The sequence below is a fragment of the Hoplias malabaricus genome, chromosome Y (assembly GCF_029633855.1).
Source record: "Hoplias malabaricus isolate fHopMal1 chromosome Y, fHopMal1.hap1, whole genome shotgun sequence".
In the NCBI taxonomy this organism is placed as follows: Eukaryota; Metazoa; Chordata; class Actinopteri; order Characiformes; family Erythrinidae; genus Hoplias; species Hoplias malabaricus.
In genome coordinates this window covers 53,015,012-53,031,728 of record NC_089820.1, presented here as the reverse complement: position 1 = coordinate 53,031,728, position 16,717 = coordinate 53,015,012, and the positions used below count along the sequence as shown (strand labels likewise).

The 16,717-nt window shown below is 41.0% G+C and overlaps 1 protein-coding gene across 1 annotated transcript in view; it reads left to right on the top strand.

Annotated features, from left to right (window-relative positions):
• The window catches only part of LOC136678457 (neural-cadherin-like), a 176,267-nt gene that overhangs the window by 53,300 nt on the left and 106,250 nt on the right, over positions 1-16,717 (top strand). The window contains exons 9-14 of the mRNA XM_066656510.1: positions 2,090-2,258; positions 5,009-5,179; positions 5,690-5,862; positions 7,887-8,054; positions 11,439-11,688; positions 14,974-15,101. Coding sequence (XP_066512607.1) covers positions 2,090-2,258; positions 5,009-5,179; positions 5,690-5,862; positions 7,887-8,054; positions 11,439-11,688; positions 14,974-15,101 — 1,059 coding nt within the window. The remainder of the gene's footprint in view (positions 1-2,089; positions 2,259-5,008; positions 5,180-5,689; positions 5,863-7,886; positions 8,055-11,438; positions 11,689-14,973; positions 15,102-16,717) is intronic.

Genomic DNA, 16,717 nt, shown 5'->3' with positions numbered 1-16,717 from the left:
GGTGCTCCCTCCTTCCTGCTTTTATTTATGTCACAGATTTTGGCCAGTTTGTGTCACACTGGTTTTTATCCCTTTTGTTATGTTTTCTTTCGCTCCTCTTTTACTCGTTGGTGTCTGATTTGAGTGGATTTTTCATCTGTCTGTGGATTTGTCCTCCCTTCACTGCTGTAACAGCTTCCATATATATATGTGGAGGTTGTGGGTTCAAGTCCAGCCCCAGGTGATTGTCTGTGAGGAGTTTGGTGTGTTCTCCCTGTGTCAGTATGGGTTTCTTCTGGATGCTCTGGTATCCTCCCCCCAGGGTGTGTTCCTGTGTGGCGTATATATATATAGACAGATAAGAGGAAGACAGAAAAAAGAGAGATGGTGCTTTTATGTTGCATTAGTGCCTTCAACTACCACCTCAAAGTCCCCCCCCCCCACTCTGCCAACCTTCAATTCCTCCCCAACTCCTTCCTTTCCAACCCTCCAAGCCTCAAATGCTAAGACCCCTCTGGTGTGAGTTCCTGGCTGAGAAGCAGGTCCATCTTGTGTATGTGTGTGTGTGTGTGTGTGTGGAGAGCGAACATCAGTGGCTGCTGGCATTCCCTGGGAGCCAAAGCCTCTCCTAGGCCCTGGGCTCGTTTGTGTTAGGGCCAGGCTTTTTAACAGCTTCTGAAGAGTGGAGAGGGCATGTGTGTGTGTGTGTGGGCACACGCGCATGTGTGTGTGTGTGTACAGTTTGAGGCCTGGATCTCACGAGAGCGTAGACTAACCTGACTGAATACAGAACACAGCCCTAGTTAACGAATGGCAGGATTAGAAAAAGGGGGACAGCAGGAAGAGTGAGAGAAAGCCCCTTGTTATTAATTAAGTGTCAGAAGTAGCCATCAAAAACATGCCGCTCAGGACCAAATGGGGAATTGTGTTGCCTTGTCCTTTTCATCTTATTTACTTATATGTCCATGGATTTATTTATGGCATCCTTCCACGCTCCCAGATCTCATTTGAGGTGAAGAAAGTTGAGCCGTCTAATGATGAGGCCCCACACTTTCGTTTCTTCTGACATACATACATCCACACAGACGAGGCTGAGCAAGGTGTGTGTGGTGGAGCATGGCTGAATTATCCAGGCTTATTCCTGGGGTCTTGAAGGGTTCGGTGAGATGGAATTGATTCAAGGATGCTTCAATTATAAAACACAGATGAATCTCAACTGAACGGAAACAGAGGGATTCATAAGCCACGGCTTTTCTCTTTCCACTTTTGCTCTTTGGTCTCGTTCTCTTTGTCCTCTCTGGTTTTCTCTTTCTCTTTCTTCCTCTCCCACATTCTCAACCTTTGCTGAGCCACTTTCATGTCTTTTCCTTTTTTTTCTATCTTTCTGGTTCTATAGTTCTCTAGTTCCATCATTAGGAATCGTCAGGAGAGTTATCTTTTATGTTTCTTTTGAAATTTAAACTTTTATGTAGCATTCTTAATGTAGATTTAATATAAAAGCATGGAGCGGCATGGTGGTGCAACAGGAAGAATCGCTGTCAAAGAGCTCCAGGGTCCTGGGGTAATGTTTTAAAGCATCGCTTCTGACTGTCTGTGTTCTCCCTGTGTCCACATGGGTTTCCTCCGTGTGCTCCAGTTTCCTCCCACGGTCCAAAAACGCACGTTTGGTAGGTGGATTGGCGACTTGAATGTGTCCATATGTATGAGTGAATGTGTAAGTGTGTGTCGCCCTGGTGACCGACTGAATTTGCGGGGTATATATAAGGCTGAGAGGAGGAGTTCGGGTGTGGTCCTACTCCCAAAATTATGTTATTACATAACTTCAAATCAGTTCTACTCTCTTGGAGTCCTGGTTGCAGATAGCTGTAGCATTCCCAGGGGATCATAAATGACACCTTATGGTGATAGGGCTGACGCTTAGATGGTGGCTCCACTTTGCGCTGCTGAAGAGGTTTGAAGAGGTTTCCTTATGACAGCATTCTTTTTGCCTTAAAAGTCGAATTAGCTCAATAGCTTTGGATCGAATTAGCTTTGGATCAAATGATTTGTCTTATAATCTCTCTCTCTCTTTCCCTCCCTCTTTCCCTCTTCCGCTATGTCTCTCAACCAGTGTCAGCAGTATAAAGAGAGGGCATCTGTTGCAGAGAATAAGCCGGCAGGGACGTTTGTGCTGCAGGTGCACGCTGTGGACGCAGATGAAGGAGCCAATGGAAAAGTGACATATGGATTCATGCATAAAGACAGCACTGTTCCAGCCTTCAACATTGATCCCGATACAGGTACAGCAAACAAAACCCGAGCATTCCCTTTTCATGCAAAGTATATTTCAACAAAAATACCAATTAAATTCTAATTATTTCCATGTTGTCAATCATTTGATTGCCACTGGAAAAAAAACGAAAAAATGAAAAACGGAATAATTCAAATAATAGCACAGATAAGCCGAGTTCCATCAGTCCTTTGAATAAACCTGTTAGACATGATATATTAATTGTTGACAAATATAAAATGTCACATATGAATGTGTAACTCAGACAGTGGTAAAGGGCATCTGGTTAATTTAATCTCTTTCGTTTACTAAGGCATTCTCTTTCCTCCCGCACCCTGTTTCTCTTTTTCTTTCTGTTCCCCTCTTTTTCTCGCTGTCTTTTCGTTTTTTCAACCCCCTCATTTGCCACTGGCACATGGAAGTCATCTACGCTCAAGTGTTTTCATGAATTCGAAAGTTCAGACTAATTCAGTTTAATCATAGCCTTTTAAAATGTGCCAGATCTCAAAGGAAAAAGAAAAGATAGCATTTAAAGCCTTCTCTCAAGCCTTCACTTTAGAAAAAGCAAAGCTTTATGAAATGTAACTGTTCATTGGTCATCAATTTCCCAGTCTTTTAAAGAGGAGGGGAGAGAGAGGATTGTGTAGAACGTTTGAAATGGCTGCTCAAATCGAAACACTTTAAATGTCAAAGCATTCGACAGTGATATAAAATCAGTTAATATGTACATGGTTCAACCATAACATTAAAGACACCTGCACTCAGTGTTCATTTCATCAGCTTCCCTTACCACACTGGGGCATTTGTAGCTCTAAAAGTAGACTGTAGTCCATCCATTTTTTGTATATTTAGTTTGCTGTGTCCTTCAGTGGTCAGGGCCACCACAGAGGAGGTGACGTTTGTGTTGTGCAGCATTCTCAGCACTGTAACTGGTGTTGCACTGGTGGATCAGACACATCAGTGCTGCTAGAGTTTTACAAAACACCTCAATGTCACTGTTTGACTGAGAATAGTCCACTTATGGGCAGCATCCAGCCACCACTGACTAAAATAAAACAAACACGGCCCCCTCCATCCCCTCCGGAGATGTGAATCTCCCACGGGTTGCCAGATTGAGCCAACCTGAACCTATACGAATGAACCCAAATCAAGTTAAAGAATTTCATTGCTGAAAAGTGTGTGCCATAATCAACATATTTACACAGAAGTGTGTACATTATTTCACTACGCTAGAGAAAGGCAAACAGTCACAGTCATTTTTTTCCCCTGTATTCTCCTGCTTCATATTTGACTTTCCATTTCCACCTTAAATGGTTTAATAGAAGAGGCTGATTTCATCTTCCTTATTGATTGTCCCCTTCCACTCTGAATGTCATTTTAGGAGGCAGATGTCGGCTTCTTATTCACAGTTTTCATATTCAAGCGTTTCGTTTCATCTTAAATTGGTCAGTTTACAAGGCTTTATGATTCTTATTTAAATTTCTGTTCCACATTCACTATGTGACTATGTGAGGCTGAAGATAGCTTTTGAAACCTAATCTTAATCCTCACTTTCTTCATTAAAACACATTAACCTCAGAATTTACACCTTTAATCAATACATATACATCTGTATTTTGTTTGTCAGGAATTACTTGCGTCCCTGTTCAAGTGAAAATTAGCTCACTCAACGTCTGTTTAGTAATCCACCCGGGCTCATCTCCATCTTTCAATTACATCGTCAGTATCTGCTCTGGTTTTACTCATAAAGCTTTTTAGACGGTTGCAGAGGTTTTTAGATCTGATTGAGTCTAATAATATCTCTGTTTGCTTGCTCAGCTCAGAGTTTTTGTTCATTTGTTTTTGTCTGCTATTGTGTATAATACCTGGCAACGTGGGTTTGGCAACCATACTAATTGGGCAGTGGCTGGGATCAAGAGCCAAAACACAAACAGTTTTCCACTTTGGAACATGCGCTAAACACACATAAACAAGTTTCTGGATACCTGAACGTCTAATGTTTTTGTCCAGAAAATGATAATTAGTGATTTTGTAAAACTCTCCTTTAAAACTTCAGCTCTTCTGATTATGGCACATACTTTTCAGCAATGAAAGTTCTAAGTTCTTTAACTTGATTTGGGTTCATTCGTATAGGTTCAGGTTTGCTCAACCTGGCAACCCGTGGGAGATTCACATCTCCGGAGGGGATGGAGGGGGCAGTGTTTGTTTTATTTTAGTCAGTGGTGGCTGGATGCTGCCCATAGGTGGACTATTCTCAGTCGAACAGGTGTTTTGTAAAACTCTAGCAGCACTGATGTGTCTGATCCACCAGTTACAGTGCTGAGAATGCTGCACAACACAAACGTCACCTCCTCTGTGGTGGCCCTGACCACTGAAGGACACAGCAAACAAAAATATACAAAAAGAGTTCAGCCGAAGCGTTGAAACATTTCCGTGAGGATGTGATAGCACTCAGCCACGTTAACATTCAGATACAGATCTTGGATGATTAATTCTTGACCACTTAAGCCACTCCACCTTATCTCAAATAGACTTTACCGCAAGTGCTCATCACTCCATTGAAAACATTTGCCCCACTCTACAATCAAATGCAATCATATGCCCCTCTAGCTGACACATGGCATTGAACATGGATTGACCTTATGCACTGAGATTATCCAAATTATACACGTACCACTTAACATCTGTGTATAGCAGCTGAACTCTAATCATACGGTGCCTCTTAAAAAATGTTTGTGATTTCTACCGATGCTGTTGTAGGTGTGATTGTGACTGCGAGGAAGTTTGACCGTGAGCGCCAGAGGGAGTATGCAGTGACGGTAACGGCCACAGACCAGGCTGCTGACCCTCTCATCGGCATCTGCCAGCTCAACATCCTCATACTAGATGAGAATGACAATAGCCCCAAGTTTGAGAACCTGCGCTATGAGTGTGAGCATTGTGTCTTTGTATTCGTATCACTACACGGAGGACACGTTTGTCTGACAAACCTCCTTTTTTGATAAACGCGACCCGTGAATAAGAACATACTTTACACTTCAGCGTTCTATTGTTACTCTGATAAACTCTGTCAAGAGTAAGGACTTGCCGGTTTGAATTGTGTTATCAATGACCTTGCGCAGACACTGCATCCAACAATAAAAGACATCTGTGTACTTTTTACAGTGATGGAAGAAGTAGTAGCTCATAGTTAAAGACCCATGCACTGAAAGCTCCTTTAGAGAACCAAACATAGCCTTCTATGGCACCACTCCAAAGAAGTCTTTTTTAGCAGCTTTGTTGTTAAGAGTGAGAAGTGTGAACTGAATGATATTATTGTTATGATTTGATGCATATGCTGTAGGCTAGACACACACCCACACACACACACACACACACACACACATATTTCCCCCATGTCTCTGATTGGGATAATTTGTATTCTGCTCTCTGTTCGGACAGACTTCTTGCGAGAGGACACCATGATTGGCACCAGTTTCCTGCGAGTGGCTGCGCATGATGATGACTACAGCACTAACGCAGCCATCACTTACTCCATGTCTAAAGAGCAGCCTGAGTACTTGAGGGTCAACCCTGTGACCGGCTGGGTTTACGTCAACCAGCCCATTTCACAGGTCAGCATCTGGTGTCACGCACACCCAGTCCTGCTCTTGTGGAGCGTCTGGTATGGGGTAGAAAGATATGGATCTCCAGGGGTTAGACAGAAGATGGATTACTCTCTCACTGGAGACAGTAATGACAAATAAAGGGAAAAAATCTATGTGTTCCATACCTCAGCAGGACACTTTAGAAATATGATCACGTCTTAGATTTGGTTTATAGAGAGTTTGCTGTGGGTTTTAAGGCCACCGCACACCGGACACATCACGCCACACACAGTGCATCATATTGTGTGGGACTGGGCAGCACAGTGTGCAGAGGATATAAAGTGTAGCTCTCCTAATAAAGTATCACAGTGAGCTCATTTTACATTTTGGACTTACAGATTTATTGGTATACAACTTTTAATGTAATTTTCTGAATATTGTCATGTTGTGCACTACATGACCACGGCTTTACCAACACTTGGCTTTGGCTGTTGTGTACTTCATTCATTCATTCATTCATTATCTGTAACCCTTATCCAGTTCAGGGTCGCGGTGGGTCCAGAACCTACCTGGAATCATAGGGCGCAAGACGGGAATACACCCTGGAGGGGGCGCCAGTTCTTCACAGGGCAACACAGACACACACACACATTCACTCACACCTATGGACACTTTTGAGTCACCAATCCACCTACCAATGTGTGTTTTTGGACTGTGGAAGGAAACCAGAGCACCCGGAGGAAACCCACGCAGACACAGGGAGAACACACCACACTCCTCACAGATAGTCACCCGGAGCGGGAATCGAACCCACAACCTCCAGGTCCCTGGAGCTGTGTGACTGCCACACCTACCTGCTGTGCCACCGTGGCGCCCTTGTTGTGTACTCATGCAGCTTTTTCAGTTCATGTTGCAGTTGTTTTTTATTTTCCTCAGTATTTTTCTTACAGTGTAGTGAGACTCATACCCCCTTCGTGTTGTAGAAATAATAAAAGTGGAAGTAAACCTGAGCCAGGTTAAAGATATCTGTTGTAGTTGTTATTTTGCTTTAATTACATTGAGGAAACAGTGTGATATAACTGAGTTTGTGCTGGTGGTTTTGAAGAATTGATTCATTGACATTCCATTATTAAAGGGTTTCATGTCAAAACTCATTAGAGACCATTAGAAGACCATTTTTTTAATGTTGAGAATATACTTTACAAAATATCAATACTACATTTTCTGTTAATAAACGTAAAGTATTTCAACATATTGTAATTATAACATGCTTTATATGGCTTCATTAATAATGCATTTATAATATATGTTATGGTTTTTGGAAATCCATAACAACAAGCTGAATTGTTTTCAATGTAAATGAAAGTGAGCTGGAGGAAGCCAAGGATTGTGTGTGTGTGTGTGTGTGTGTGTGTGTGGGTGAGAGAGAGAGAGAGAGAGAGAGAGAGAGAGAGAGAGAGAGAGAGAGAGAGAGCATGTGAGCAAGAGAGTATTAAACCTGTTGATAAGAGAGCACCTTTGAGAAGGAGTCTCAGAAAGAACAGTTGCCATGACTACCAAGGGTGTACAGTGAAGGGTAGAGGGAGTGTGTGTGTGTGTGTGTGTGTGTCTAGGTGTAGATGTGTATGCGTATGTGTGTGCGTTTGCTTGCATGTTCATCTGAGGAGGTCAGCTTGAATTTGTTTGGCTGTCACCACATCACTCTGCATGCTCCCTTCTGTTTATACAAGCCTGAGTGGCACATCCACAGGGAGTCCAGCAGACACTCTTTATGCTAACCGGCTAACTCACCTCTGACACACATGTCCACTGAGCTGATAACCTGCGCAAAGCTGACTCTGTTCATTACGCAGGCAAACTAACCACCATTTCAAGTTGTGATTAAACATAAAATTAGCTGCCTAATTAGCCACTAGCATTATTTCTTTAATTTTGACACAATAATTTTGAATGATTAGCAATGAGGATTTTTTGTTTTTAGCTACAAACCCAGAGAAAGGCTTGACCGTGGATCAAATGTAACATGCTCTGCTGGTTGTGTTTAATTGCAGAGAACCTACATTACCAGAGAAATCATAGCCACGGATGGAGGGAACCAGAGCAGCTCTGTGGAACTGGCTGTCACCATCACCAATGTAAAAAACCAGCCACCACAGTGGGAAAAGGACAGCTATGAAGTGATCATTCCAGAGAACACTGTTAGAGACACACCCGTAGTGGTATGGACCCCTCCCTTGCTTTTTTATATCTCTAAAATATGACCAAAGTTATACAGTTCTCTGTAGAAACCACCTGAGTAGATTGTGTAAGTCGTATCAGTATTTCCCTGGAAGAGAACTGTTATTTGAATAAATACAAATATCAATGCAATATATTGTTATTTTTAAGCCTGTGAGTTAGCATAACCACTAAGAAACCTCCCTTTGAGGCAGTCTGCATGGTATCTACAAATCGTGATTACCACCCAGCTCTTGTTTTGGGTAATCAATACTTCATTAGATCCAGCAGAAGACCTCGATCCTATTTATTTTTCTTTTCTATGGTTCTTTTACAAGAAGAAATGCACAACATAAACAGTTTCAACTCCTTAAATACTCAGAATGCACCTTATTAATAACTAGTGCTATCCTAAATACCATTTTTAGGGCTCAGGATCTTCGTTGGTGATATCCTGCATATATTTGAAGCTTTACCCTGGTGGGGACGGTAGTGTTGACGGATTTTGTTGAAAATTTCTGAAAATCAGTATCCATCCACAGGCTTTTTTACTCACAACAGTGTGGCTTGATTAAAGGTGACATTCAATATTGTAAGAAAAAAAAAAAATATATATATATATATATATATATATATATATGTATATAATTAATTTAGATATAATTTATAATCCATCCATCCATTATCTTTAAGCGCTTATCCAATTCAGGGTCACGGTGGGTCCAGAGCTTACCTGGAATCATTGGGCGCAAGGCGGGATTACACACTGGAGGGGGCGCCAGTCCTTCACAGGGCAACACACACACACACACACACACACACATTCACTCACACACACCTACGGTCACTTTGAGTCGCCAATCCACCTACCAACGTGTGATTTTGGACTGTGGGAGGAAACCGGAGCACCCGGAGGAAACCCACGCGGACACAGGGAGAATACACCACACTCCTCACAGACAGTCACCCGGAGCGGGAATCAAACCCACAACCTCCAAGTCCATGGAGATGTGTGACTGCGACACTACCTGCTGTGCCACCGTGCCACCCATAATTTATAATACGATTATTATATAATGTATATAATATATATATATATAATTCATATGATGTTCTCTCACTATTTACTAGCTCTCCAGTCTGTTTGTATTTATGTGTAATGAGACTAATGTGTTTACAAACCCCACACAGCAAATTCACCGCTGTTAAATCAACACTATTAGTGTTAAATTAACACTGAGAGTGTTGACAAGTTTACATTTGAACACTAATGGTGTTGATTTAACACTGGTGAATTTGCTGTGCAGTGTCAATAAATGAGTAAAAAACAAAGTGGCTTGGTCAGACATGCTAGGCTTCCTCTCTCTCTGCTCACGTCAGAAAAAACGGCAAAGAGCCCTTTAAATGTTGAAAACCATGAAAAGAGATGTGAATATTTCTTTATTCCTTCTCCATAGGGGGGTAATATTGACTTATTTATGTGATTTCCAATTATTTTGATAGGAACCTACTGGTAATGTCTTCTAGAAAAATGATAGAATATTGCCACAACAGCTTTAGCAAGGTCAGAACTGATACTGGCTAATTGACCTACCCACCTGTTCTGTCTTCAAAACTACTAGAATATGGATGGACAAGCTTTTCAGAACATTTTCAAACACATGATGGTCCGCTCTATGTACAGTTTTCTATAAAAACCCACGCTCTTCTTAGTATGTATTATAAATAGAGATTATCCCGTTCTTGAAGTGAGTAATTTGACATGTGGACAGAAAATATGAGCTGTGAGTTAGCTCGCAGAAGCTATGGTGTTTGTGCTGTCATGTTCTGTCAGTTACCTCAGACAGCCTCTGTTTTCTGCTCAACCATGTACACCTAGCTTCGCGCACAGATACACAAGCATCTATTTCCATTTCAATTAGTAGCAAGACTCAGCTGCAGCTATTTATTAGCAGCCGCCTACACCCAACTGCACACACACAAACATATATGTGCATATGGACACAGGCCTTCCTTCTATCTTTATTTGTGTGCTTGTAAAAGCCATGTTCCAGTGATCCTGAAGACTGTATTTGTCCAATTCCTTCATGTTACTCTCTGCCCTCGCTTCTATTTTTAAGTGAACCGCTGCATCACATTTGCTGGCCGGGGATTCAGCCAATCACTAGCCTTGGATTATTCATGGCCATTTACTTTTTTTCTCTTTCATTCAGTTATGGGTGCATTGAAAATTAATTTGGTGACTCTCCTGGTGCTCTTTTATAAGCTATTAAGGCCATTAAAAATGTAGAAGGATATTTTACTAAATGTAGAATGGCTTGCATAGGGATGTTCCATGGGTACGGATGAAGTCAAAAAAAAGAGGAGAGTCAGAGACAGTGACTAAGAAAAGAGGGTCCGCGGTCTCGGGTGCAATTGATCTGCAGTATAAACGTTAGTTTCCCCATTAGAAGAGAAGTCTGCCGGGTGTTTGATTGATCTAGTGTCTTGTTCTAGCTGAATGCTCTGATTTTAAACATGGGATTTTGATTAACAGGGATATTGCCAAGTGTTTGACTTTTAAAAAGAAAGAAGTTGAGGGCTTCTGTGATTGAGATGAATGCACTGCTCAACTCAAACATCCTCTCAATCATGAATACAAACTATAACGGCATCCCCCAGGCATGACTAATATGCATTAGTGGAGTTAACAAGTGTATTTGTATTTAGCGTATAGCATTAAACGGGAGTTGACGATTAGCATGAACCAACAGCAGCGAGGCTTCTTTGCCGCATGTGTTTGCGGTCACAAATTCCGTGATATAATATATGAAAGCATATTAAATATGCTGTGAGCGTAGGCGATTTTCTTTTTCATGGCTATGACATCTCTGTTTATTAGTGAGATTCACATTTTTTGCAGTAAATCTCATGGGTTTTCACACTCTCAATAATAACAAAATGCCTCATGAAATCCTGGCACTCTGCAAAGCGTTATCACAGCATTGGCCAGTGCTAGGCTCTGCTGCTTATTTAGATTGCACCATCCAGTTTTACTCAGTTTGGCTGATTTTGTGCAATAGTTTAAAAAACTACCAACATGGATGTTAAACATATAGAGTATAACAACCTCCCAAATGGTGCATATGGAATTTGGAATTGCTGCATTCAGAGTCGAAAACTATGGGACATATAGCACCTATTAAGTGGCATTTTGATTGATAATAAAACACTGTTCAGACTTCCCACTATACATGTCTGTCACCCAATACCCTTTTAATTTGGATTATTATGACAATTATTATGATAAAGATATGGTGGTTCCTCTTGTTTTTGTTTCAGCTGAATTTGTTCCACCTTAAGATGGTGCCTTCTCTAACAGATATTTCCCATTCCATGTCCTTCAGACAGTCAAAGCCACCTCTCCGCTGGGTGATCCCAGAGTGACCTATAACCTGGAGGATGGCATGGTCCCAGAGACCAACATGCCTGTTCGCTTCTACTTGACCCCTAACCGTGAAGATGGGTCAGCATCCATTCTGGTGGCTGAGCCGCTGGACTACGAAATCACACGCAACTTCATGCTCAGGGTCCGTGCTCAGAATGTAGCAGCGGTGCCTTTAGCTGCTTTTACCACTGTGTACGTCAACCTCACAGGTAGGAATGCCTGTTCGTGTCTCTATCTGTCTGTCGATCAAATGTATGTAAATGTAAACCATTCCATTTCAAGCCTTTCCCATTAATCCCTTAGCATTTCATTATTCAGTAATATTCTGTTATTAATCTTAAAACATATTACTGCATGACCACTCTATATTATTCAGAAGCCAATATGAATTAATATGTAGGTTATGTTGTTATGAGAGTGAGGAATTGAAGTGTGGAGCAGCATTTGGAAGTGAAGGAAATCAAGAAAAATGAAGAAAAACCACTGTATTCATTTACTTTATATAACCATGAAATTACACTTTGGATTTGGATTTATATGATTTGTGTACATTCATTGCCTTCGCGTGCCAGTTCCTTCGCAACCACAGACCCACATCTGTTTAATTTGTTTCACACCTCATAAAAACCAAAAGCTAATCCACCTCATTGTTTAATCCCATTGAAATCCTAATATACACTAATCCTGACTTCTAATCCACCTCAGTCCTACTCTTAGACCTTGAACTACCTTTACCTAATTTTAAAGCTCAGTAGCCATCATTCTTTAATATCCTATATCTTAGCACTCCGTTAGCTCTTTTCTGCTTCAATATTGCTCTGCATTTCTAATGCTGCGGGAAGTCTCTCTACCTTCCTCTGTAATTTACTGGCTCTGCCCCACAGCCATAATCGGGCTCAAGTCATGCATGAATCTCTCGCACTGTTCCATTTATGAGTACACTTTAATACTGATCTAGGATCAGCCTCCCCATCCCCGGCCCAATATTAATCCAATAAGAGTTTTATGATGAGGCTGGTTTTTAACTGCGCTTCCACACCTCCCTCCCCTCTCTTCCTAAGATGAGGCGGCTTGTCGGGACCAGGCGCCAATCTTTTCTGGAAAGCGCTCCATCATTCATGAGTGCACAGTCTTAAACACTGACATATAATTTATCCACTTTCTCTGCTCTCTTATTTACGCCCTCTTTCTCCAATTAAAAGCACAAGCAGTAGCATATGAAATGGGGAGTTTGCGAGGAGGGGAAGAGGAGGGGGTGGATGGGAAGAGGTCATAATGGATTTGGACCTGCTGTTTAATTCATGGATTACGACTTTGGCTGGGAGAAAATTAAAATCCTAGAAGTGCATCAGATGGCGATTAGTGCCCGGGATCGTTCGACCCATTAAAGATCTTGCCCTAAATTCCACTGCCCCGACTTTCCCTCCATTACCAAAGGAGGACTCACAATCCCACTTTTGATGAACCAAGCTCTCCGGCTGACTGTGTCAAAGTCACAATTTCACTTAAGTTCTACAAATCCTCGAGGCAAAATGATGAATTTAAGTTTGAGTTATTTGTTGTTGTTTTTTTTTCACTTTTATTACTATTTGTTGCTTATGATACATTCACAGAATTTGGACAACACTTTGATCTAGAACGATTCTAAAGAGACTGCAATGAGCAAGTTTAATTAACTAATTTCTGGGGTGATAACTTTTGAACCACAAGAGATATTACAAATCTGATTTCAGCAATCAATTTCTGAGGTGATGCCGTCTTCTTTGATATGTTACATAACATCCTTCCCATTAAAAAAGCTTGCTCTTGATCCAATATGGTGGCTTTCAAGATGGCGGCCATGTATTACTTGCTGGGGTATTCAGATGTCATTTTCCCTGTTGTTTCTGAAATAAAAAGTAGTCCTACACTTTCAATTGCCATTGTGTACAACTAGTGTGCAATAAATAAACATGCCTTCCCTTGCCTTACTCAAGGGCCAGCCAGCACATGTGTAATTTATGATCACCACTGATTTCCTGTCCATTTCTAATGTAGTTTCTAAATCTATCTAACCACAGGGTACCTTTCAAAATATCCCACCGTGTTAGTAATATTATAAACTAATTTAAGATCTATTAGGTGGGATATGTTGAAAGAACATCCAGAGGCTTCAGAGGTCATCAGAAAGGAATGGAGGACTCATAATGTTTCCTCTGTTAATCATTAAATTGGTGTGATTATGGATAGTTTATGAAAACTGGTGCTTTTAATTACATATGTATGAGTAAGTCATGGGACCAGCCTATTTTTGCATGGCATTGTAGATAACACCCCTGAGTTCCACTCAGCAACACACAAAAGTAGTTCCTTTTACACCTATAAATGTTCTTAATGCTGCATTATACATCCAGCAAAATATTCACTTTAATGTAGTTCTCACTTAAAAGCTTAAAAATCTTAAAAACTGTGCTTTATTGGGTAAATTAACCATGAGTTTGCATGATTATTAAATTAGCTCCGCAATCCTAAAGGCCCATGTTGCCTTGCTATTTTTTTAAGAACATTCTTTTGTTTGCTACGTTTTTACAGCTCAGATTTACTTTGACACATTTATTGCTGTCTGCTGGAAAAGGCAGTTTGTACAGTATGTGAAGTAAGCCAGTAGGGCTGCTTTTATGTCTCCTTGCTTGATTTCATCTCTATTTACTGTGAGGTCAAGGTGTGATATTGAAGTTGGCATCTAAAAAGAGAAAACAACACGTCTTTGAAGTTGCTCTGTGACTCTGTTGGATGATGGTCTCTTAACCCGTGTCAACAGCTGCAGCTGAAGCCATGCAACTTCCAGAGAACGACTGAATGAGTCTCTGAGTTCAAGGTTGATGTCTGAAGAAGGGACAGCCATGTCTGTGGAAAATGACAGTTAACTTCAATGCTTTGCTGCTGTTTGTGACTTGAAAGCAAGCAAAAATGATTGACAGACCATAGAGCCCGGCACATTAGCAACATTCTGAGTGAGGTTTTATGACAGAAGGTTGTGCTTATGCAAGCTGCACTGATCTCTATGCTACACTATATATCCAAAAGTTTGTGGACATCCAACATGTGTCCTGAATGTAAGAATATCCATAATTGGATTTCCCAAGCCATTCTGTGTCTTCCTAAAGGCAAAGCTCCATTGTTCCTGACAAAGCTGTTCTGCTGCTTCACTGCCAATGCTGAAAGCTTTCACTGCCTTCTAGGCCACAGGTAGCATTGAATAGGGTGACCTTAGGTTCACGATTACCTGCTCCAGAGCATCTCCATCTTCCTTTCCATTTATTTCCTTTCTGTGGAGGTTACAAATCTGTATGTCCACAATTCAATAGCTGGTCAGAAGTTGGGGCACTCTTAAGTACACATCATACATAACTCGTGGTGTGTATATATAAATATATATCAAACATTTCTTTCCTTGAGCTCTTTGTGAGTGTTTGTATCTTTGTGTTCTGACTTCTTTCCTTTTTCATCAACAGATGTGAATGACAACGTTCCTTTCTTCACCTCCTCCATTTATGAGGCTTCGGTGACAGAGGGGGCAGAGATTGGAACACTTGTTCTTCAAGTGTCAGCCAATGACCTTGATCTGGGATTAAATGGAAAGGTGAGCAATGGCATTTATTATTTTCTGCCATCCATGTTCGGTTTGACCCAGTGCATTGTTGGTAAACCCATTCAGAGGCTTTTAGGCTCATTCACTCAATTATATAATTTCCTATAAAATTTCAACAAAGTGTCGTGGAAATAAACCTTTCACTGCTATCGAACTGCTCTAAAGAAAGTGGCCAAAATATTTTTTTCTTCAGTTCGCATTCTATAGAACCAGTGTATGGTGATAAACGATGCTCGGGCAGCCCAGACTTGTATAGAACTTTAAAAAATTAAATGATGGCCTTAGCAAAATGGATCATCTTGTGAAATTGGAGCTTATTTGTATCTTGATTTCTGTGACTGTAGTGCTTTTGTTATTGGATGTAATGTGATAGTTTCTGTGCAGGTGTGAGCAGGAATTCCAAATGCATTTCACCTGTTATGAGAATATTTGCTATTGATTTATGTAATGGAATTAGCAGTATCAAATTACTACACATTTATATTCTAACAATGACTTCTTTGTTACACCATAATTAATAATAGCAATGACACCATAGCAGTTTTTCTTCCCCCATAGCACTAAAGTGATGCTTAACATGGAATGTGTACATTGTCTTTATGGCAGTGACGCAGAGTTGTGAGATGTAAAGACAGAACACATGTGGCCTCTTCAGTTAAGGTCTGTCATTGGTCATTGTTTTTTTTTTCTGAAAGTAAAATCCTGCTGTCCACTGAGGTCTGACTAATTTAATGGGATTGGCTTCATTTCTCTTGTGTTTCACATCAGATTAAGTCACTTGTCATTAAGTTTGGCTGTCGCATGGGCCGGAGCTGACATACAAAGACATCAAAAGTATTGGGCCTTCAATTGCCGTCATTTCCATCTGCTGGGTCCTTCTTTTTAATAATGTGTCCGGCATTCGATAAAACCATCTGTGGTTTGGATGTGGACTCACTGAGGGCTGTAATCAGCCAAGGCTGCTATCTCTTCTATGGCGTCTACACAATAAATTACTGACAATTTGAAGCTGTTTAAGTGAGGGGAGAGAGCAAAGCAAGGCTTACCGCTAAGTCATCAAAAGAGGACTCATAAAGCATGAGTAATGACACGTACGCAGTCAAAAGCTTTGTCATCGGCTCATTGTGCTGGAGGGCTGACACTAACCCGGCCAAGATGTGCTCATTACGCTTGTTCTGCCGCCTCTGTGGGGCAGAGCTTAAAGTATATGGTCCATCAGTCTCACACACTTTTATAGCTCATTGGATTATAATAGTTCTACATAGTGTGCATAAACTTATTGAGAATTGAACCCACACCGTAAAAACATCCATATACATTATATATATAGACACTTTTTATTTATTTTTGGTTTTTAATTGGACATTTCCCAAATGCCTTCATCAACTAACACACCTGACACTTCTTTAACCTTGTAATAGAATGATATTTGGAAGTGTGTGGCATCTGGCCGAGGGAAAAGGGTGTGCGCTGATATGTTCTAGTGTCATTGCATCCGCACAGTCCTTGGCTGCTTAATTGCACCCTCTTTCTGAGCAGCCTTGCAACAAGCCTGCTGAATCATAGATACCATGCAATCCCACATTTAGATAATGAGTATCATTTGT